The 23807-nt window shown below is 39.8% G+C and overlaps 1 protein-coding gene across 3 annotated transcripts in view; it reads right to left on the reverse strand.

The window, feature by feature from the left end:
* Positions 1–23807, reverse strand: part of LOC115036512 (voltage-dependent calcium channel subunit alpha-2/delta-1-like) — a 68987-nt gene that overhangs the window by 37404 nt on the left and 7776 nt on the right. For all 3 annotated transcript variants that reach the window (XM_029494702.1, XM_029494701.1, XM_029494700.1), the window contains exons 2-5: positions 17558–17639; positions 16099–16215; positions 3302–3361; positions 67–102 (exon numbers count right to left, since the gene is read on the reverse strand). In XM_029494702.1, coding sequence (XP_029350562.1) covers positions 67–102; positions 3302–3361; positions 16099–16215; positions 17558–17639 — 295 coding nt within the window. The remainder of the gene's footprint in view (positions 1–66; positions 103–3301; positions 3362–16098; positions 16216–17557; positions 17640–23807) is intronic.

Below are 23807 nucleotides of genomic sequence, written 5' to 3' on the forward strand. Positions count from 1 at the left end.
TATTTGATAATTTGCATCTCTAACCACACTAATAGAATAACAGACGAAAAATCAAGTTGTACTTACATCATCTTTGGCATTGTAGTAAACTATTTTGTCAGCCTGCAAAGAGATTAATGGAGAAACAGTGAAATCATGATAAATGCCAAAATAGAGAAAAACACACAGATGAATCAAATTTTCCTGATCCCCTTTGGTCAAAGGTTTGAAGTGACTACAAGCATGCTTTATCACTCCTGACAAACCCAGTAAGGCTCAATAAATCTTAAGTGGGCTTTATGGAGACCTCACAGATGTGAGGCTTATAAATGTAGGTTGTTTTAAAGGTGGAATTAAAGAAAAGGTCATGGAACTAAATTAGTTATGGAGTTATCATTTTACTTGAAATCAGCAAAATGATTTCCTGACATGGAAAAGGTTAAAAGCTCAGATGAGCATTAAAATATTGAAGAATTGTCATTATTATTATTATTATATGTCATTATTGTGATGGACAGGAAATGTGAATATTATAGAGGGTACAAGCAGCTTTAATCTGATCTTAAAATAAGCTGTGGAAGTGTTTTGAATCTTGCTGTATTTCCTCGCAGAGCAGTGTGGCTTGTGTGACACTGAGGATCGGTGGTGTTGGTTTGCTCCACACTCCTGGGCTTCCTGTCAGTCCACAGGCTAGCAGGGTGCTAACGAGCTAGCCTCGCTCCTGACATAAAGATGCCCTGCAGCTACAGAACCGGCTCACTGACTCCCACCACCTGCCTACCGCTTCTGGAGCTGCAGGCCAACAGGGCAGCAACTCCTGCTGCCACTGCTACAGTTAGCGTCCCTCAAACACTCTGTAATTCACTCAGATATAAAGGATTTATCTGAGAACATGGAGCCAAATGCTAAGTTCAACTACATGAACAGACAGCAGGTCGAGGGTCGCATATGCTGATTTGCACAATGATGCAAAAGAGCTGATAACTGCAGACTGTCCCATGATGTTTTCTGTCAAGTCACATTACTATAGACTTTACGGGGTGTGGATCACATGTAGGTGATGCCATCACACCCTTTAGGAGAGGTTTCTGTGTGAAGAACACGCAATGTGTGAGATGTGAGGAAAGAAGATGAAGGGAGTGGAAGAGGAATAAAAAAATAATTTGAGCTGTCACTTATGAAGCATGTTGTGGTGGGTGTGATGTTTATCTGCCAAATGAATGTGGGTGAGCAATCTGAAGCTGCATCTTGCCCAGATAAGAGGAAGCTTTTTAATGTGTTGCAATCTGAACATGACCAAGTGTAAGATTATGCCCACATTTGTAAAAACCTAATGACACCATTAAACATGCCATTCAATCCCTGAAAACTCCAGCATTATCTACTCCTACTAGTTATGGCTCTTTTCCATTAAGCAGCTACAAACAATAGAGATGAAAATATGACCTTTTCTTCCACAAATTAAAGTTTATATTGGTAGTTAGGTATCGCATTTAATCATCAGCAGTGTGCATCAAAAGTAAACATCATAATAAAATACATCTCTTTAAAGAAGTTTTTGGAAAAATGGTTGAAGTCACTGAAATACACCAAATATACACATGGAAGTGTTCTTTTTTTTTTTAATTCAGGGAGGGGGGCCCAGTATCAAAAGGTGGCAGAAAAGGAAAGCACACACTTTTTTTTATTTATTATGATTTTACGATGGATGGTGGACCCAAAAAAAAAAACAAAAAAAAAACAAACAAACAAACAAACAAACAAACAAACCCAAAACATTAATTCAGCATTGATTTGTGAGTCACACAAATCAATTAAAGTATTAGTTAGTATTCAGGCTGATTTACACTTTGTGAAACTGTAAAGACACCACTGCATAACAGAAACTTTAAACTCCCACACAGTACGACCACACCGCATGATAAAAGATTATTTGACAAATCCTGGATACCAAATTTTTGTAATAGTGGCCAGGGGCTTTTGTTTACTCAGCCTCAGAGGATACTGGGCCTTTATTAGAGGAAAGGCTCGTATTAGAGAGCATTAGAGAGAGACCCACTGGTCCATGTGAAGCTAAGGTAAATGTAAGCAGCTGGCAACATCTGCCTACCTGTATGGCTCAAATTGTAAATCTTTTTGGGTTTACAAAATCAAATAATAAAGCATAACAGATTTAAATCTTAAGCCAGAGCCTTTTTATCCTTGCACATTTTTATTTGAAATTGCATATCCTTCCACATTCAAATAACACCCAACTAATTTGCTGATTTATCAAAAGACTGCTAGGAATGTCATCTAGTGTTTCTGTTACGAGTTGTTAAAGTGTCATTCTGAGGGCTACAAATATACCGTGACTAACTCTCTGAATCTGTCATATTTTGGAAGTCAGAGATTACGCTGGTGTAAATTGATGCCCAAATCCTCAAACACCTTTGCCTCCTTAAATTGCATGAGAGTTGTTTAATTGGTTTGGGCATGCAGGAATCCCCTGAACATAAAATAACCATAACAGCCAAAGAGCTAATTTTGCTTGCTAGCCAAGCATCCTGGGCCTAAGGAATACCACGCATGGTAATTAAAATGGTGCATAAATGAATCTGTTCCCAGAGAAGATATTTCTTCTTTGTTGTCTAAGTGTAAGACACCATGCAAGAAATAACACTGAAAAGTTTTCTTGAGCTCATAAACTAAATTGCAAAGTTGAATTTCACTAAAGAGCGTGCACACAATGCCATTTGTCATTTGTTATATGGCATCAAAGAGTAAGGCTCATTGCGCTGCTCTCATTGCCAGTCAGGGGAAGGAAATGTGCAATTTGCATTTATTACGAAAAGGCCAGCGCTAAACCTCAGCATCATGGGCGAAGAGCTGAGAGAGCTGCAGTGTAATTCCCGTAGTGACTGCCTTCGTGGAAAGGGGTACAGCTTTCATTAGGTAAAGTAATTGAATGAATAGTGGTAATAAGTGTGTTCCTGTTATTTGCTATACATTCCCACCTAATGTATTCTTAATACTATGGTTAATAGACTATGTCAGAGAGTGAGCAGTGCGGGTGTGTGTGCGTATGCTCATCATAAGCAAGCCTAGTTGTTTCTGCCTGTTATGTAAAATAATGAAACTGAATCCTTTGTGAAGTCACTGTAGCATGATTGTCACTGTAATGAAATATGCCATCCAATTATTTCAATCATATTGGATCATGAATAACGTGCCCCGCCCCCTTCCCAGGCTCCCCTTGTGGAGTTCATGGCACCACTTGATCCGTATGTAACACAGACAGTGTTAATGAACATATCAGATCGGACGCTGGCAGCTAACTCACCTCACTGTCCTCCCTCCACGAGTGCTCCATCTGATACCGCTCTGCCTCTGTCGCCAGCCTCTGAGGGAGGAGACAAACAATACATGAGCCCATGTTTTACATTCCCAGGAAAAAAAAAAAGTTTTAATCTAGCTCTAAGGCTGTGACGTTACGGTCAACATCATAAAAATCAGCATTCGCACCAACTTACACCAAATCCAAGGAGGACATTTCCATTGGCTGATTTCAAAAATAATTTTTAAAGCATTAAAAAAAAAAAAAAAAAAAAAAGACAAATAAACATCATGCCTCATGAAAAAACGGTTAATTTAAGGGAAAATACCAAATCGCCCTCAGCTCCTACTGGCATGAATTAGGCATGTACTTTGACACAACGCTGCACTAAAATTAGATCCTCAGCTATTCCATCTTTTCCCAGATCTGATCCTAATGACTAGGTTAATGGGTTTATAATGGTCCCAGCTTTTAATCTCTACCTGGTCCAGAAATTCACTGTACTATTAATTTCCCTTGGGAAAGATCAAATCCAGCTCTTTTGCAGTTTATGTGTATGGGTAAATCAGGGTTTTATGTCGGGAGGCTCAGGAGTAAATTAATTTATGAAATGAGAGGAGGTGGGAGGTGAAACAATAAATTATTGAATTAATTTTGCATTGAAATTAACAAGATCACAAGAAGCAGAGGAGCACGAGAATCACATGCATTCCCTTCTCTTGGCTGTTTTGAAATAGCACATCAAAAACTCTTTAGCCTAATACCAGTTAGTTAATATTATTGGAACTTCAAATTAAACGCACATAACTGAACAGTCTGGTGGAAATCAATTCTGCTTTCCTTTAAAAGGAAAACCTCTCCCTCGACCTCACATAATCAACTGGCACTGAGGCAACATCTTGATCATGAAGCCTCCCTTCCTGCAGATCTGGCTTCACATCACTCATCCCGCCTCTACACTGTCCCGTCCCATAATGCCTGCCGGATGGGCTGACACTCACAGACTGAAGCATGGCTACCTCGGCAGTTTCTTGGCCGTGTCTCATTAGGATGGACATTTTACAGCGGCTGTCAATGACAGCGGGACCTCGCAGCCAGCAAAGGAGTAAAGGTGAAACAGCGTGTGCGGTTACGGCGGGCGAGGAAGGCTTGACTGCACTGTGAATACAAAACATTTCTCTTTTTTTTTTTTTTTTTTTTTATACCAGGAAGAATACATGTCACTTGAGAGAAAAAAAAGAATTGAGCTACATTTATATGACATTTCTGGTATACGTTCTCTGAGTAGGCCAGTTACCCTTCTGTCATCATGCTAGACCTTTTTGTTCGTGACTCTTCATGCATCCACACACACAAAAAAAAAAAAAAAAAAAAAAAAAAAAAAGCATTTCTAGTTTTTTGAGTAATATTGGTCTTGACATTTGGATCGTGGTGGTCTTTTAAGGGCACTCAAAATGCCTTTCAGATTTAGTTCCCAGTTGCCAGTGACTACAAAGAAGCATTGACTTAATGAGAATATTCTGCTGGTTTCCAGTCAGGTCACCATTGGTGCGAAGAAACAGAAGGGGTGTGTGTTTCTAACTAAATTACTTATCTGTTCCTGTGGTTACAAACTCATCAATACTGGTTTACTGTGGAAGCCCATTTCAGCTCAAAGCATGAAATATGATAAAACTGGACGACTGAAGCTAAAGCTGCTGACATATTATGCTTGTGCCACTGAGAAAAGCTGTTAATGAGTTCTATATTTTAACAGATACAATCTTGTTCTTTCTGAATATGCACAGCAACTATTCTAATCAAATTTGGAGCTACAGAGGTGAATCACAAAGAAAACAATCATTATACAGCAGCACATTCACTCACCTGCACCTGCATCTCATGTTGCATTCAGTTTACTTTGTTTATTTAAGTAATTTCACTTGAAGTGGACCATTAAAAGAGACCTGCTGACCGCTGCTTTAACTCCTGCTGGCCTAATGTTGCAGCTGTCACGATGAATTCCCCTCAGTTTTAGATCACACACTCAAAGAAACAAGCATTCATTAAAAAGGATCTCTAGCCAATGGAGAGGTCGCAGAACCAAAGGTAAGCAGCTGTAACAGTTTCTCCTTTGCATCTGCTTTAGCTATGTCAAATCCAGAGCGTTGTCACGCCACACCTTTGAGTGGTGGCAAGGTGCTACGTGAACACGTCAGAAAAACTAGGCTGCAGCACAAATGCAAAAGTTCTGTAAGTAATGAGAACAAATAAGCACATCAAAAGTATGGACTGGTTAATGAGCTGGCAAAAAAATGATGTGAGCAAGCTGTTATAGAATGACTAATGAGTGCATATTGCTGAGGTGCAGATACTGAAGATGAGCTGATCCTGGGTACATGCTGTGAAGCTTCAAGTCAGTCGTAGAGCAAAAGAATCAGCTGGTGAAAGTTCCTCAACATGTGTAGTCAGAGGTGAAGGAGATCTGTAGTCACACATGCTCCGCAAATACGCAGATGGAAGTTAAAAGAAAAATGGACAATGTGCAAGTGAGGAAAAAAAAAGAGTGAAAACTGAAAGTGACTATGCACACACAAAGACTCTGCTTGTCTGCTGTTGGGAGAAAGTGAATGATGTCCACTGGAATGTAGCAAATCTTCTTAAGTCAGTACATGAAGATCCAATCAGAGCGTTTTAAGTGTAAATAATACAAAAGACAGTGCTATTTATATAACAGGTGTTGCAAAGATGAGCCAAAAAAAATTAAATAGAATAAAATAAAATACTGATAAATACACACAAAATGGAGTTTTTATCAATAAAGAGTTATGTTTTTACACAAAGGGACTGAGAACACATGAGAATATTAAAACCAAAACCTGTGTGTATTTGTCTAAAGTACTAACACATGTACCCTGTGCAGACAAAGGCACCATCTCTGTTCTCATCTCCAGGAGCTGCCTTATTCTCTCAAATAAAGTGAGAGAGCAGCGTAGGTAGGAGAGAAACAAGACTGATAACCCCACACAGACACAGTATAAACGTCTTCAGCATCATTTATTGTCTGCCATCTAAAGACCTTTGATCACTGATTTCAAATGTTCTGCATGTACCTGCTCTGATTAAGGTTTTTGTGAGCAACACACAGAAGTACTGAGTAAACATACACACTTCCTTCTCTGACACATTAGTCCTATTAACACACACACACACACACGGGAGAGCAGAGGAAACATGAGCATCTGCTGTTGTGACTGGCAGCACTTTAGTCAGATCTATCCTACTCAGTCTGTAGGGAGCCAGGAGGAGAGTGGTGAGAGAGAAAAGGGGGCGAGGCAGAGAGAGAGAGACACACACACACACACACTTTTACATACTACAAACACACACAATGCATCCGCCACAAGACAGTGGACATTAGTGGGTGCATATAAGTTGATTAGTTACCTCTTTCTACTACAACCCTGGTCTTTCACACACAGTAAAGCCCTGGCTGACATGTTAACTTGTTAATGGATGGTGCTAGCGTTTCCATCCACGGTAAACTGGTCTGACAGGTCATCTCACCTGCAGCAAACTCTTCCAGGCAAGCATGCTTTTCTATGTGCCAGCTGGCTCCCAATTACAGCTGGACCTGGCTGCCATGTTGACATGCTGAACACACCTGTTCTCTCTCACACACACGCACAGTATGCCACCATGTCTTCAAGTACTGTTAATTTGGCCTTTTATATTACCCTGTAATGTTCAGACAAATCAGCCAATACCACTTCAGGAATGATAAAGTTGACAGCATTTTGGCAACAAAAATAAGTTGGATTTATTCATCTTTGTCCGTTTCAGAAACTGTTCGCTGTTTCGCTCACTGCGTGTCTCTATAGCACCTCTGATAAGTTTTCACATGGGACAACAAACATGAAAAACACAAAGCAGGAGAGTGCGACAGCTGGGCTGACAATAGCAGCCAGCCACACCAATTTTCTCTCACACACACACACACACACACACACACACACACACACACACACACACACACACACACACACACACACACACACACACACACACACACACACACACACACACACACACACACACACACACACACACACACACACACACACACACACACACACACACACACACCTGTATTTTACTGATTCATCATTTTCTACAACATTGTTGCGATCAAATATTAATGGATTTTGGTGCAAAGAGCAGAGTTGTCTTTGCACGACATTGCATCACACTCAACAAAAGGCCTCTAAAATATTTCCTACCTTGCAGTACTTGTCCTGTCATAAAGTGTCATGTACATAAAGTTTGTGGTGTATCTTTCCTAGCTGTAGAGAATAACTCCTTCTCTGTTTGTGAAAAAGTTTTAGTGTGTATGTTTATTTGCGAGCTGTGGAGTTTAACTATATGCTTTGCAATAGTTTTGTGGATTTGCCAAACCATCTGTTTTTAGCTTCTGTGTGACGCCTCCTCACAGCTAAATGTGTATACATCATTGCCATTTTTAAATATGCTTCATACTCCTCTGGCATGGAAATAAAGAGCAGGAAGATGGCCACATTGGCTGAAGGCATGGGAAGAGTAATCCCTAATCTATAATTTATAGATAAGTGTCACACTGGACACTGTCGAGTCCTATGGCGAGTCCCATGTAGGCGAAATAGTTTATAGCAAAACTAAAATGTTCACAGTGAATTAATGAGAATCAAATTTTTAGAATTTGTACATTCTTATGACTGCATATTTAATCCCAAATATTACATTCAATATCTTCTATATTTTGAGGCCATCAGTTGGTCCTTTCAAATTTTTATGGGCCAAATAATGAATAATTAAGAAAATTGACCAGTCATGAATGATTTTCGACATTTCCCTGCCCCCCCCCCAAAAAAACAAAAAAAAAACAAAAAAAAAAACACACTATACATATTTACAATAGATGGAAACGAAAATGTAGAAACAAATTTACTGAAACTGATTTTGTATTATGGCGTATAGATGTAGGAGCAGAATGGATTCCTGGGATTCTGATTAGACCCAGTTCTTCCATCTCTGTGCACATGTATATATGAAAAATACAATTCTAACAATTTGTATAGTCTCCATTTTGTGTGTGCTCCCAGTCCTATGATTAATCATGAGCTACCATAGCAACGGCAATTTCCCCCCTTCGCCATGCAGTTTGACTATGACTAAAGGGGGCAATATTTTAATGCGTCCAGATGAAATTAATCATACCGACTAAGATCACTTTGTAACTGGCAAGTTAGTCCGGGGATGCCATCAGCATAAATTCACAACAAAAATAACCTGCTTGATATGTGACAAGAGCGGAAGAATTTTTATTTAGTCAGCCGTTTTGAAACAATAAATTTAAACAGCACAGCAGAGAGAGATGTTTTGGGATATGGCGTCATTGTGTGAGTTGACCGAGTGAATTGTTCAGATGGCCATCATAAATAGAGCGCGTGTCATTATCTCATTATTTCATATGATCTGAGAATAATTAAATACACACTCATGGGGAATTGTGCAAGAGAAATTGTTTTCACTCAATAAAATAAACGTGAGTGAAGAGTATCATGAACATGTGTGCGTGTTTGTGTTTGCATGCCTACTCTGTGATTAGGGCTTCAACAGCAGTGTCTAATGACTCACAGCATGTCATCCAGTGTCAGTTTAATAACGCACTTCCACACACTAGAGATCAGTGACCTCTCTGTAATTACGCACAACTACATAACACAACAGTTAAGAGTTCTGTTCAAGTGCTCACCCACTTGATATGCTGTCATCCTTGTTGGAAAATGTAATGAATTTGGATTCTGTCCTGGTAGAAATGTTGTGTTAAATGCATCCACATGGTAGATTATGGAGGATGAGAGTAACTGAATGAACTCATTTTAGTTGTGCCGTGTTGCGTGTAAGGAGACGGTGAGAGTGATTCATTTTGGGAGTGAGGAATCTGCTTATGATGCCCACGTTGCTTAGCGACAATGGTGTCATGGAAACACACTGTATCTGTGGACACAACACACACACACACACACACACACACCTCAAAACCAATGCAAGAGGCCGGAGTTGAAAAGTAACTGTTCTTGTTTCAAAAATGGTGACCAATGGTGGCTCAGACTCTGGTGGGCTGCCAAACTGTTTTGGATCTGCTGCCAAATTGCTAATGCAATCCCAGGCCTGAAATAACCTTCAGCAATCAATATTCAAACAGCACAGCCCCAGCTGTCTGTTCCATGGAGCCGTACCTTGTCTTTCCTTTATGTTAGAGATGAGGAATGGGTTCCAGCTCCACTTGGCAAATGAGCCCAAATTGTCTGAATCTTTTGCCGCTGAGCTGATCAATTCCCTTGATAGATGCTGCCATGACAGAGAAGACGACGCTCTGTGGCTTCATTTCACAAAGAAATTATTATGATAGCTTGAATGTGAGGCATTTAGAGAACAATGTTGAATAATTACAGATTGTCTTCATTCAATCAAAGCCTAAAAATAATAAATTAGCTGTGCTGATGCTGAAAACCTGTGCAGCCCTAGTTATTTTCCCCACACATAGAACTGATCAGGACTGATAAGCACAATAAATAGTGCCATCAATAACATCTCATAAATTCCTCTCCCTACTTTATGGTCGTCCGTAATTTTAGCTCTGTCCAAAAAACATATTTAAAAAAAAAAAGAAAAAGAAAAAGAAACTTGCTCTCCCTTATCTCCTGTTACTTGCCATCTCTGTTTGATTTTAATTACAGAATCCTCTCTACAGGTCAGTCTGTTCTCTTCCACGTGGGCAGTCTGTCTGGAGGAGGTCTTGGCAGGCCGCCATGTCCCCCTAAGCAGGTGCTTATGTCAACAAGCTTCCCTTAAAGCTGGTACAAAGCATCACAATCCGAAGGACTTCCTTGAAGGCACTCGCACAGAATAACCTCCCCCTTGTCCCAAAAAGTCAGTCCCCTCTCTTCACTTTTAGGCCAGCCTGAGACTAGCCATCAGCTAAAACTGATGTTGGCAGGCAGTTTAATCCCTCTTAGCTTTTTAATGTCAAAAGTGAAGACTCTGAAGATTTGATATTTCAGAGGACACAAAAAGGATGTGTTACTACTTTTGCAGCCATTTTATGTTCGGTCTACTGCATTCAGCTGTAACGTGAGCAAAACATTTTGTCAGAAGTAACTTCAGTTAATCGCCTTGCCAGCAATGAATATAACAAACTTGACAAAATGAAAGCTTTCACCAGAGAAGCACAATACTGACCCTAAATCATGCAACAAACATTGTCTATAGATATGTCAGCCTGAATATAACATGTCTTTCCTGTATAAAACTATTCCTGGTGAAAATCGCCTTCATCTAATGCACCTGCACTTTCTTACATATAAAACTTTAAAACTCTAATTTGAGCAGAAAATTATTCATTGTATCTAATATTTTCTGTAGCAGCGGCTGTGAAATTCTGCTTTTCAACCACAGAAGAAACTCTCCTCACATTTTTAACAGAACGGATTTGGAGATCTGTGTCAGTATCACTGTATCACTGAGAAATGACCTATCCCTCTGGGGGAAGTTCACCACAGGGCCCATCACAGAGTATTGGTGAAGAGGCACAAATCAATAATTGATGAAAAAGGAGTCAGAGCTGGCCTCGATATCAGAGAGAGGCCATCTACTGTAACTGTCAGTGCAGGTTAAAAAAAGAAGCTGCGGTCGGTGTAAAGACCAAATGGACTGAATGTGCTCTGGGTTCATTCACAATTGATAAACAGGTGTCACTGATAGTGTTGCTGACAGTTACACAGTCAAATACAGGTTGGATGTATCGATGAAGGCGATGTGTCCGAGTCTCAGACGCACAAGGAGACAGAAAAGGAGGAAAGGAACAAGGCAGTGTAGGAGTGCACTAATACTCTTCATCCATCTCTCAGCTTCCATCTATTGAGTCGACGAAATCACACAAAATCTCTTAAGTCGGTTTACTGTTTGTGTGATGATTACAATGTATTACAACAATTTAATTATTTTGGAGTTTAAAGTTAAAATAAAGACTGACATGCTGAGCTACTAGCAGCACAGCACTGGCTATAGTAAAGCCATCAGCTCACACGTTTCACTCAAAATAAATAAGCTAATTTTTAGAAAACAAAAATAATGTATCCTCCAAGACTAAAAATTATTTAGTCATTTTAAAAAGGATATACTTAAAAAAAAAAAAAAAAAAAGTTATGTGGCTCTTTTGTCCAGATAATTTTATTTATGATACATGCTGCAGATTATGATAGTTTTGGAAAGTGTAAGATACACTGAATCTGAAAATCAACTTATTATGACTGAATCTCCAAGAGGGAGTGCAATTTTGGATGCAAATTGCATGCCAGATTAGGTGCAGAGGCCATAATATCTAACTTCCTATTGCTTTTACAGCATCAGGCTGCAACACTCTCTCTTCCAAAAAGAAAGGGAATTAATATTTCATGGGGCTGATAGTCTTATTTTAAATTGAATTCATGTTTCAGGATATAGTAAGATTTCTCCCTGTGTTTAAAGATATGAGGATACATTTTATTAGAGAAAATATGTAGGTTGGTGCTAAGTATCTACATAACCACATCTTTACTGCAAATAAGAAAGCAAAAATCTGGCTCCGTATTTATTTGTTCTATGATGATGAAACATTCTCTGCTGGTTTGTTTTTGAACGTGCTGCGAAGCTTTGCAGCTTTAATAGATAGAACTGCCAGAAGGCAAAAGATGACTTAGAGATGCAGAAATGGGGGGAAACAGGAGATCAACTTTTAAAGTCAAACATGTCCTTACTTTCAGAAGGATTTATCGTCCCGATTCTAACTGCAGTGCAGCACACACACGCACGCACATCCAAAAGGGAAGATATTGGAAAAGACAGAAAGGGAGAGAATGGGAAAACAGGGCACAGCCAAAATGGGAATGAAGAGTGACAGCGAATGAGGGTGAAGTCATGGAAAAGGAAGTTAAGAGGAAATCACAAGCAATGCAGACAGAGAAACCAGATTTGCAGGAGGGATGGAGAAGAAAAATAAAAAAAAAAAAACAAAAAAAAAACCAAACAAAAACACAGGACAGGATTTTGCTAAATAACGCCACAAGTGGCAAGCCTAATCTCAAGAGTAGTAACAGCAGTGAAACTGAACAGCGACAGGACTCGCCTAAAGAAGCTCCTCTTCTGAAGTAATAAAAAAAAAAAAAAAAAAAAAAAAAAAGAGATGTAGGAGCCAATTTTCAGTCCTGCGCACACACACACACACACACACACACACACACACACAATGTATAAAATATCCCTTGAAAAAAACTAAACAAAACAAAAAAAAAAACAAAATCGAATAGCAGCTATGGCATACTGATTGCAGAATATTGTGGCGTAACATGAAAGAGGGAGATTCTTTGATCAGCCTTGAGTGGCTAGGAAATAAAATGATTCCCCCTTTCATATCACTGGCACTTTGGAAATATTATTTTGGAAAAGGTTAAAATAAGCGAGTAAGGAACGATGATCCTGACACAATAAAAGAGAACGATGCATTTGCAGCCTGAACCCATTTGCTAAATGAGATTTTTTTTTTTTTTTTTTTTGGGGGGGGGGGGGGGGGGTACTGCAAGCACAGGATGACTAAAAAGAGAAAAACCTGATCAGTGTGAAAGAAGGAAACAGAGGGTGAGGGCTGGGCGATGTGGAGCAGAGGGAGGTATAGTGAATGGGTGGGTGGGGGGTGTTGGTGAAGTGAATAAGAAACAACTGAATAAACGTAAACGCAGCAACTGAATCGAGGTGAGAGGATGGGCGGATGTCAGACTGATGGACAGGAAATCCAAACAAGTCCCTGATTAAGTAAATGACAGCAGCCATCCTTTAATGGGATTGTGCTCACAGACAATTGCTGGAACACCCGCACACAAACACAAACACATAAGCACTCGGCCAACTTGTCTCCTCTGGGCGGCAACATGCGGCTCTTTCTTGCCTCTGCCTGGTTCCCTGCGGCTTTGAGGAAAAAATAATATCAATAAATAATAGCTATTTAATTTAAATACATTTCATTTAGTTATTTTTTTCAATGTAATAGTTTTAATCCTAGAGATTTAGGTGATCTTGCAAAATCTTTTTTTTTTTTTTTGTCAATCAAAATATGTATCCGGCCTTGTTTGCATCACCTGTTGCCGAGAGGCTGGTGACTTATTTTGAGCTCTTGACCCCCGTTAAGCTAAGGTGGGTTTTATTTGGCCGACCCCTGGCCTAGTGTGAGGGCAACAGAAATATCACCAGTCCTGCCTATTTCCAACACAACACATTAAACTGTTCAGCTAAAAGGGAGGAAAAACAGAATACAGAAGACTTAAGTGGGTTTCCAAGAGCTCAGGCAGTATTGCTGCCTTAAAGAAGCAGTACACCTTTAAATGGAGTCAGAGTGATACCATCTCTTATCATATTGAAGAGCAGTCAAAAAAAACAAAACAAAACAAAGGCAATATAGCTTCAGTAACAGTTATAATGGAGGCTGGTTGTTCATTCATCATGCACCCGTTACTGTATAAAACATAAGTGATACTATTGTGTTCTGCGATATGTAGGACAATTCATGACACCAAAGCAGTAATACAGATACACTGGTTATTGTAGAAACGATGGGAAACCAACTGTATTATGAAGAGAGTATGAGCTGTTTATAATTTATGAGCTCCAGCTTGGATGCTCCCAAAAATACAATGTTTCTGCAATTAACATGAAATCAGATTATATTCCCAACAACGTCAATGGTGATATGTGGCCCCCAGCACAGTGACACAGTTTAACAGGTCATAAAGTGGAAATACTGCTGTGCTGTCTGCTAAAGTGTATGGTACTGTGAAAGACAAGCACACTAATAAATGGAAGGTCTCTTACAGGCCTCTAGTCTTTTATATGCTGGAGCTGAGGCTAAAGGTGCTCTCCTCATTTTTTTGCTACTTATTTCTCTCACACACACACAAAACCATTTTCTTGCATTCTCTCAGACACTAAGCTATGACCTCTCCCACAATCATTCCCTTACATGCTTATGGCATGCTGTGTGTAATCAGCCCTTCAAGATAGAATCTGGGAGCGATGGAAGGAGACATGACACACGGAGGAGGAATACAGAATGATAAGAAATAAAGAAGGGGGGCTACTTAGAGTGGTAAATCAGAGTTATTGTATTAGATTAGTGTTAGCCAGGTCAGGAACATTACAGATGCTGCAGTTGTCCTCTCCCAATTTCCATTTCAAGTCATAATTCAGCTAAGTGGACCTGTGACAATAACTTAGATAAATTGATCACCCTCCTGTTGGCTCAATTCCATTTCATTATACAGAACACCACTTACAGTAGTTACCAAGCTACAATGGGACATCTCCGCTTTAAAGCTGATGCAATGACAAGTAATAGAATTTTTAAAATGAAAAAAAATTACATCAGCATATGGTGTTTGGCTAAAAAATAAAAAATAAATTTTAAAAAAGAGCTAAACAACTGCAATTATCTTGTGCAGGTGAAATACATAACAGATGGTGCTGATAAAATGCAAGAACAGTTTGTCTTCCAACTTCTCAATTCACTGAGCAGTTGTGTTTTTCTCCAAAAGTGCAGCACAATAACACCAGAAAAAGAATTGTCCCTCATCACCCTAGTAGTTATTAGGATAAAAAAAAAACCCCAAAACAAAACAAAACAACAAAGCACTTAGCTGGATTGATGGATTAATCAATGGCAATGTAACTATGGCAACAGTTTGTCAGGCTTTAATTGGATATTTCTGGCTCCTCTGAGCCAGAGTGATTGAGACCAGGATTGCCCGGCGATCTTAATTTAGCTAGAGAAAGGTTTTATGGATCAATTTAGTTTGCTCTTAACTAAATGCAAACAAGGTTTAGAGTCTATAGCCTCCACTAGCAGCTCTGTGATACTGTACTTGTTAACACTAGCATGCTAACATTCTTACAGTAAAAATGACTTTCAAGAAGCGAATTCTTCCCATGTCCACCATTGTTGTTTTATAAAGAGATTTTCTGTGTGGTTCACACACATGTGGGAAATCAAATCTGGCCCAGCCAATCGTCTGGTAAGCCATTCAACAGAGAAAACTATCAGGAACACTTCACTCCGAATTGGAAGCACTTAGCTAGTGTAGCCCTTATTATTTCCTTTCTGTTCTGTTCAGACATCTGACCCAAGAAAACAGCCAATATGTATTAAGTACGAGGGGACAACAGGCCTTCATGGGTCAGAGTTCAGACAAAGGTTTCCTGAAAGTTTTTATACAAAAGTCTTTTTTTTTTTTTCTCTCTCAACACTGCAAAAAGTGACATAACACACATACACACAATGCAAATGTTTTTATCATTATTCACCATGTAGAAACCCAGACTGGTAACTTTGCATTAAGTCATCTGGCTGGAGGATGTCTGCTTATATTGGATCAGTGCATGGCCTGAAGCAGTGGCTGTGTTCCAGCGTCTGTTCTGACATGAAATGAGGAGAAGCAGATTGTTTCTGTGTTTACTTGGGCTCTGGCCATTGAGCCAGGAGAGATGCAGGACCTGATTTTGCAAAAAAGTTTAAAAGCCTAAAATTTATACGATATGTTTCTATCTCAAAATACGGAATGAACAGACTTTAAGAATCAGTGTGATGGCAAAGTATCATGAGTCCAAAGAGGAGATGGGCAAATGGCATCCTTCATTTCATTGATTTCCTGGAAGTATTAGAGCTGCAACAAGACAATTTTGTGTTAGGAGATCACACTGACCTTTAGGGCTTGGGAGCGGTTAGCGAGCAGTTTCTCTATGTTCCCGGCAGCCGTTGCCACCAGTTCCGTTGCATTGTTCGACCCCACACTGAAGTGAGCTTTGTGTGTTTTATATATCTAAGACACCAGGGGAGGGAAAGAAAAAAAAAAAAAAACTTCGGTCAGAGATAAGCAGAACAAATATATATATGATAATAGATTTACAACTTTGAAAGGCTTAAAGATGCCAAAAGAGTGATGATTCAAGTAAGTCATGGCAACCTAAAACCCAACCTAAAACCCTAACTGTAGGATAGACAGGTTTCTGTATCAGAAAACCCAAACCCTAACCCTTCTTTGACTGAGAATGCTCTGCAGCAGTGGTCATCTTCTATTCTTCATCAGATCAAGCAGCCAATGCCCAGTGATTCAAAAACAGATCTAGGCATCCACTGATTAAATTGCATTGTCAGGTTATGTAAGAAAACCATTTACTGTGCTATGGAATATGCTCCAGCAAAACATATAAGAAACACAAATGCCAAACAGCCAATTATTTAGCAGCCTAGAGGAATTCTATTGTCCGACCTACAAACCACAGCACTGACGCGCGTGCACGTATTTGTTTTTATCCATCCAAGCAATCTGGATAATTCCTCACATGTATTATTAACGTGGAAGCATTATAACACCCCTTTTAAATTCTGCATGCTGTTTACAGTACACCGTTTAAACAAGTGGGTCCCAAAAAGCATACAACATTTTAAATGGATTCAGCTGCACAAAATATGGTCAAATATTTATTTCAAACTTTCTAGTGATAATCAATTCACCACAGCAAGTTTAAACATGTTTTATGGTGGTTTCAGTGACATTTTACAGCTGACTGATTCTACGCTTGAAGTGAGCGGGCAGCAAAAGAGCCAGATGCATTAAGTCACTCAATGTGGATCCGAAAAGCTCCCCGCTCACAGTTTGTGTGTGACTGTGTGCAGGCACTGTGGCCATCACAGTATCGCGGTGATGTTGATCTTATCTGAGCGTGTACACTGAGGAGGCAGACTCAAATGATGCCATGCTATGTGTAATGAGAGGCTTTTATAAATAGACCAATGATGTCTGGTGACAACTGACGTCGTGCAAGTGACAAAAAGTACACATTATGGAGCTTGTCAAGACTGAATGTGGATTTTATTTAAACCTTATTTATTTTGCCAAGACTCGAGCAGCCTGCTTGTTTGCTCTGAGCTGATTATAACCAAGTATGGATGCCAAATTTAGCCACAACGCCCTATGTTACTAAATCAGAAATTTAAGGAAATACAAGAAATACAACTAGTAGTAACTCTAAAGTAATATACTTTTATTATTAATCACTTTAGGGGAAAATGTGCACAATAACTGCAGTAGAATCATAATATACTTCCTTCCACAAAGACTAAAAAAAATAAATAAATAATTGACACAAAGTCAAGTTTACCTGTATTAACTCTGGCAGGCTACTGGCTGTGTCTGTTAATGTGATCAACTCTTTTTGCATCTGGTCCACCCATTCCTTTATCCTGAAACACACACAAAAAAGTCAATTAGTCAATCACACCGAATCCAACGAAAAGCTTTAAAAATTCACTTTGAATATGGGCCCATGTGGTTATGTGACCTTCTGCCATAACAAAACAGAGATGGAGAATGGAAGCATGAAATAATAATGCTTAGCCAAGTGAATACACCGTTCCATTCCTCATGGGCTGTGCATTATGGTAAAAGCTATTCATAGCTGTATGCATGAGTGTCACATTCTCTGCAGTAAGGGAGGAACAGTGACAGATAAAAAGCTCACTCATTACAGTTTACACTTTGTTATATGTGACTTCAGCATATCTAAGATTTCTTGAGTCAAGAAAAATTTGATTAGCTGTTGCTGTATTTCTGTGACCATGCCAGCGTCCCATCATACCTAAACAGTAATTTCTAACAGGTCTAAACAGTTGTAAAACACTTTGATGCCCTGTGACTTAGCCATGAGGATTTTAAGAAAAGTGGTCGCTGATTTGAAATATCTGCCCCACACTTCAGTTCATGTTATGCAGACGTGTGCATGAGTGGAGTTTATGAGACGACCATAAGTGTGACTGTCATAACACCAATGCATCACTTTAAACGGCAGGTGAGATATGATATGGCTACACACCCCACATGCACTGCTTTCTAAAATGAAGGATAGCATGTCTCGATCATACATTCATTTCCTCAAAGTGTTAAATATTTTTGGGAAATCCAGCGCATAGGTAATAAAATCTCTTTTGCAATACTTTTGTCAAGCTTTAGTTGTTCTTGACGGGCTGAAAACAATACACCTACATAGCCTTCAGCAGCTTCTTCACCATGGCCACTGAAAAATACATGGCATAAATCCATAAAGAAAATTGCCCTTTCTCCCCCACAGTGTGAATTAACCTCTTCACCTTCCACACCGCTGAGGGGCCTGAGACATACGAACCCTGTCCATGTTATCTTATTTAAAAAATACAGTGTAACATGAGAAGGGTTAGCTTGCACTGGAAAAGTGTGGCACAGCAGCCGCGTAGTATATTTAGCCCTCTGAGAGACAGCTGCTCATGGCTGACGACAGATATAGGATGTGCATCATGTCAGCACATATTTTTGGACCCGTATCCACAACGTTGTACTGTATATGGGAGATACAAGAATATAATTGCCTACTGAAGGCTTTAAACTGGGTTCATGTCTCAGCAGGGTATCGCTGATATGTTTGATAACTACTGTAGGCTTCATAGAGCCAGCTCCAAACTCAAGATAAAGGCCACTAACTGTAGGGGGCAGGTAAGGTTGTTGTACATTTCACTTTTCCATTGATCGTATTTACCATATTTTCTGAGCTGTAGCATATTCTCATTAAAGCTACTGCCCTTTAAAAAAAAAAATTAATAAATAAATAATTACATCCTGCTGTAAATTGCTGATCCAAGTTTAGTTTTTTTTAGTTTAATTTTCTGTGTCTGTAGAGCTTCTTTGCAGAACCCTAATGAGGATGGTTACAATTGCCTGAGAAAAGAAATTGTGGTTAGAGGCGGTTGCCCATTTCAGTTGTCTGCAGCAGCTGGGAGCTCCTGCATGAGGCCGGTTCGTAATGCAACACAAGCCGCTTGCTTACTTTGTGCAAGAGTTCTGATATCGCTCTGATCTTGGTTTAATAAAGTCTCTTGGGTAAAAACTGAAAAGTTCAACAGAACTTTCTCTTCTCCAACTTCTAGATGTGACAATCTTCCTCTTATAAGTCACAAGCCTATCTCAACACCTGAGTGTGCATTTTCCTCATGAATAATAGCAAATTTGATGTTTCTTAAAGTGGAGTTTTCAGTGAAACATGTATTTAGTAAGAAAATGGAAAGTTGAGTGAGACATGGGAAAATTGGATTGCAACATAAGCTCGCCCCATGCTTGGTTCCTATTCTGCCTGTCCCCATCACACTCTTTCAGTTCTGCTCCTTGAGAAAATTTGGAGGGGGGGGCATGAAGAACCACCAGTGGAAGACTGCAGGGCTGGAAAGGAGAAAAGCCGTCAGAAACTCAGTCAAGTGTGAGACCTGCTGGCGATACAAGCCCCTTTTCTCTCACACTTGTCCCACTGAGTCATTTTTATCATCCATTTGTGGAGCAGACTGTTTTTCTGACAGGCAAATTGTTGAGGCTCATCGTTTCTTCTTAATCTTCTCCGCTCTTTTTGCTATTAGTGGTCACTTTGAATAAGAATGTGGAAACGACGACCGGCAACCAGAAACCGCTCACCTTTCGACTGCGGCTGTAAAAAACCAAGCAGAAAGGCCTCAGACGATAAGGTCTACTCATGACTCCACTGGATCTTAGCGACTGATTTGGAATCAATAAGGCATTAGATAAACAAGACAAGCACTTTGCTGTTCTTTAGACTGAACTGAGCTACAGCGGTGACTAAAATTAAGTGGCACTGAAGCGACTTTACACATCGAATTTAGTTTACTTGTTACAGAAAAGACTAATCAGCTTGTGAAAGCTTCTGAAATCTAACAGTCTTAACGATAACAAGTGATCTAAACTGGATTCAAATAGAGCTTTTAATCTCAATAAGAGTCTAAGAATAAATAAGGGAGAAATCGCAGATCATTTTTTCCAGGTATGGGATGTCTGTCCGACTGGATATCACTCTGTTCAGCAGCTCTTACTGTCTGTGGCGATTTTTCGATCACTACCTTAGACAACACACGCACGCTGGAGATGAGAAGGCCTGATACCTGTGTAACTCAGCTTGTTGTTTACCATAGTGTAATGCGACTCATGGTGCATGCAGTACAGATCATCACAGGTTCACTGACTTCAGAGAGTTGCAGACACACTTGGTTGGAGTTCAGATGAACAGATCGTGTGATATGAAGGCTCCAACGCTGAAAAGATGACATTAAAATTTCATCGAGTTCTTTCCATGTCCTCGATTACAGGCACAAATGTGCCAGTAAGTTAAATGGTGTGAAATTAGAAGAGGTGCTTGTGAGTTGTGTCGATATTATCACTAACTGCACCGCACCACCTCACTGCTCCATCCTTGGGCCAATTCAGAAAAGCTGACGCACAAGATGACGTGTCATGTACAAGTCTGTAGAGACCGGTAGATTTTCTTACTGCTGATTTCCCTTAATCCTCCACTGTACTAGCCAGCTGTCATGTGTATGTGACTGTGCGCCTGTGTGGCCAAGTCAACAAAGTCAATGTAACCAGAGCACCCGGTCTTTCAGAGGGCAGCAGAGGGGGAAGCCCAGGGTCAAAGGTCACAGGACAGGTGCAACTCTTGTGAAGAAGCTCTTAATTTAATGAAGGGGGCGTGAACCATTTGTGTGCAAGTACAGTGAAGGTTAACTCACCTTTCAGAGTGAGTGAAAGACAAAGTGGCAGCTATAAACTTTAGGCCAAAGATTAAAGCTGAATTATCAATATCAATACAAACAATGGAGCAGATGGCAGCGATGTTCAGTTTGGATTTGAAATATGTGAATCTTGTTTCAAACGCATGAAATCACGTTGTCTGCCGTCATTTTGCAATTCGAGAAGAAGGAGTCAACTTCAAAGAAATAAAGTGGTTGACAGGCAATTAGAGGAAAGACGCTATCTTTGGTCTGTCAGTCAGGAGCAGACTGTCCAATCTGAGCAGTGAACACAGGGACGCGGACACAACCCCAGAATAGAGAGCATGACTCAGCACGAGAGTACTACTGTCTTACCCCTGACCACATGAACCCCCCCCCAAAAAAAAAGACTTGTAGGGCAATCAGCCCAGAGAGGGAATACACTTCACTCAAAAACTTTAACTTTGATATTCACTTCTATTGGGTTTAACATATAATATACAAAAACTTTTCTCACTGAAGAGAAATTTAAGTTACCAGTTACAAGACGAGCAAGCCGCTTTGTAACACATATTTTGAAATGAGGTGTTTATTTGATCAAGGACACACTTTTGGAGGTGAGAATAACATTCAAGACATTCAGGTTCTGAGACTGAAGGGTCGTTGATGAAAACTCGGCCCATTTGTAGCCGACTCCTACTCGTTGGATAGTTGACTGCTGTTTCCGAGGTCAAGAATGAGCCATCTGAATCAAAGTTTGTGGAATGATTGTACTGTTTGTGTTTGTTTATATATACTTTAAATTCTAACTCCAACGCAAACAAATTGTCACAATCTACTTCCACAATTTCATAACATCTCTGCAAAATCCATCTGCTGAGGAGAACTGTGTGATGTGGAAAGCTTTGGACCAGCCACTTAATGGAGCTTGTGGTCAGATTGTTTGTGTCACTTATCCAAGATGTCTTTTCTAGACATCACAGTTTATGGACTGACTTGATGTTTGGTTGGTTTAAACCTGCTGATCACAGTTGGACATTTTTTGCACACTTTTCTGCCTCATTACCAGATTTGCAGATCCAGTTAGTACAACGTTTAACACGGATACCAACTGCAGCAAGACATCAAAGACCAGCTTTACTGGGCCAGAATTAATCTTTAAATATAAACTGAACTCAAACTTTCCTAACTTATTCTCAATTTTTTTTTTTATACCAGTGATTACATGAATGATTTTTCTAGCTAAACCTGTAATACCAAATGCAGAGTTTGTAATCCAACTTTAAAAGATGTTTCCCAGACAGAGTTCATGCAGGGAAGATGGAGAATGATTCACCTTCATGATTTTTCTGTTGAATCCTGCGTGTACTTTCCTTTCAAAGTTATTTCTACATCCTTACTAGAAAGAAAGGCAGCAACACAACTTTAAATAAATACCCTGCAGACTTGACGCTTTGGGCTGTCTAAGTTTTGGAACAGTTTTTCATAAAAAATGTCTTATGATCTCACCGGTTCTGAATCATTCATCTTAACTGAACTCATGGTATTAATAATATAATTTCATCCAGAGTTTGTGCTACATTCTTGGTCAACAGGGGAAGAGAAAGAAGTTAAGTTTCCTCTCTTCTCACCAAAGGATAAACATCATGCCATGTAAAGACTCTTTGACAAGTTTAGGCCCTGAATATTGATCCAGCGATTTTGGATGCTCCAGTGTTCCAACCGAATTACCGAAAAACCGCCTTCATCCAAAACTCTAAGGCCCGACATGTCTGCATGAAAGCAGCCACAAGAATCCAGGGCTCAATATCCAATCTCAGCCTTTCCACCCCAGCACCCTGTCATCTTGTAAACATCCTTGTGTTTTTATACTCAGTCCAGTCTAAGAATCCCTGCTTGATCTCTTAATGCTATCAAAACAGTCATGGAGGACACATGTGGCAGCAAACAACCCACCCCCTCTCTCATCTCATCATATTGTGGAGTCATGCTTTCCAGCAGCAGGAGACAGTTTGAAGACTTAAATCCTTCTCTAATGGTAGTAATTTGGGCCTCTAATCTGTTCCTAGAGAGAGAGAGAGAGAGAGAAAGAGACTAGGCTGACATCATTACAGGAAGCAGAGGAGATGCACATAAAAGATGGGATGTTTCAGAATGGCAGTATGGATGTAATTGAGTCACTTGGGGATGGCTAATGAAAGCTCTGACTATAAAGCAAGGCGTCTAAAAAGCAGCGAGACTGACAGAGGATTATAGAAGACAGACGGACACTCTCAAACCCGTTCGTCTATCTTTTTCTTTCGGCCTATTCTTTCACTTTATCCTTCCAACGTAAATATATCACTGCTTCTGCATTCACTCTGTCCTTCCACCTTTGTTGCCAATAAAACTACAAACCTGTGCTTTCTTCATTTTTTCCTTTGTGTCATTGCTTGCTTGCTTTCTCACCTTACAATCACCACATAATAAATGCGTGCTATCCTCCTACCCCGCTGCATGTATCACCATGTAGCACAAAGAAGACAGTTGATGATATCTTCCCCTCTATTGAGGTCAATAACACTATAATTGCAGGGTTTGCCAATGTCTTGCAGCCTCATTATCCTCAATGGCAGGATGTTATTGATGTTTGTGCCTTGCTTGTAACAGTTTCCTCTTACCAAGCCAGTCAGAGCATTGTACAGCTGCCCCCTGCCTCGATGTGAAGAGCTATGTTTAAGTGAAGCCCTAACAACACTATTTTCTGCACTCATCAAGCACTTATGTTGAGGTGTATTACAGCTGAGGCAGAGCTGACCGGAGGCTGAATAAGATCACTATCAAATAGTGAGG

The sequence above is a fragment of the Echeneis naucrates genome, chromosome 23 (genome assembly GCF_900963305.1).
Source record: "Echeneis naucrates chromosome 23, fEcheNa1.1, whole genome shotgun sequence".
Classification (NCBI taxonomy): Eukaryota; Metazoa; Chordata; class Actinopteri; order Carangiformes; family Echeneidae; genus Echeneis; species Echeneis naucrates.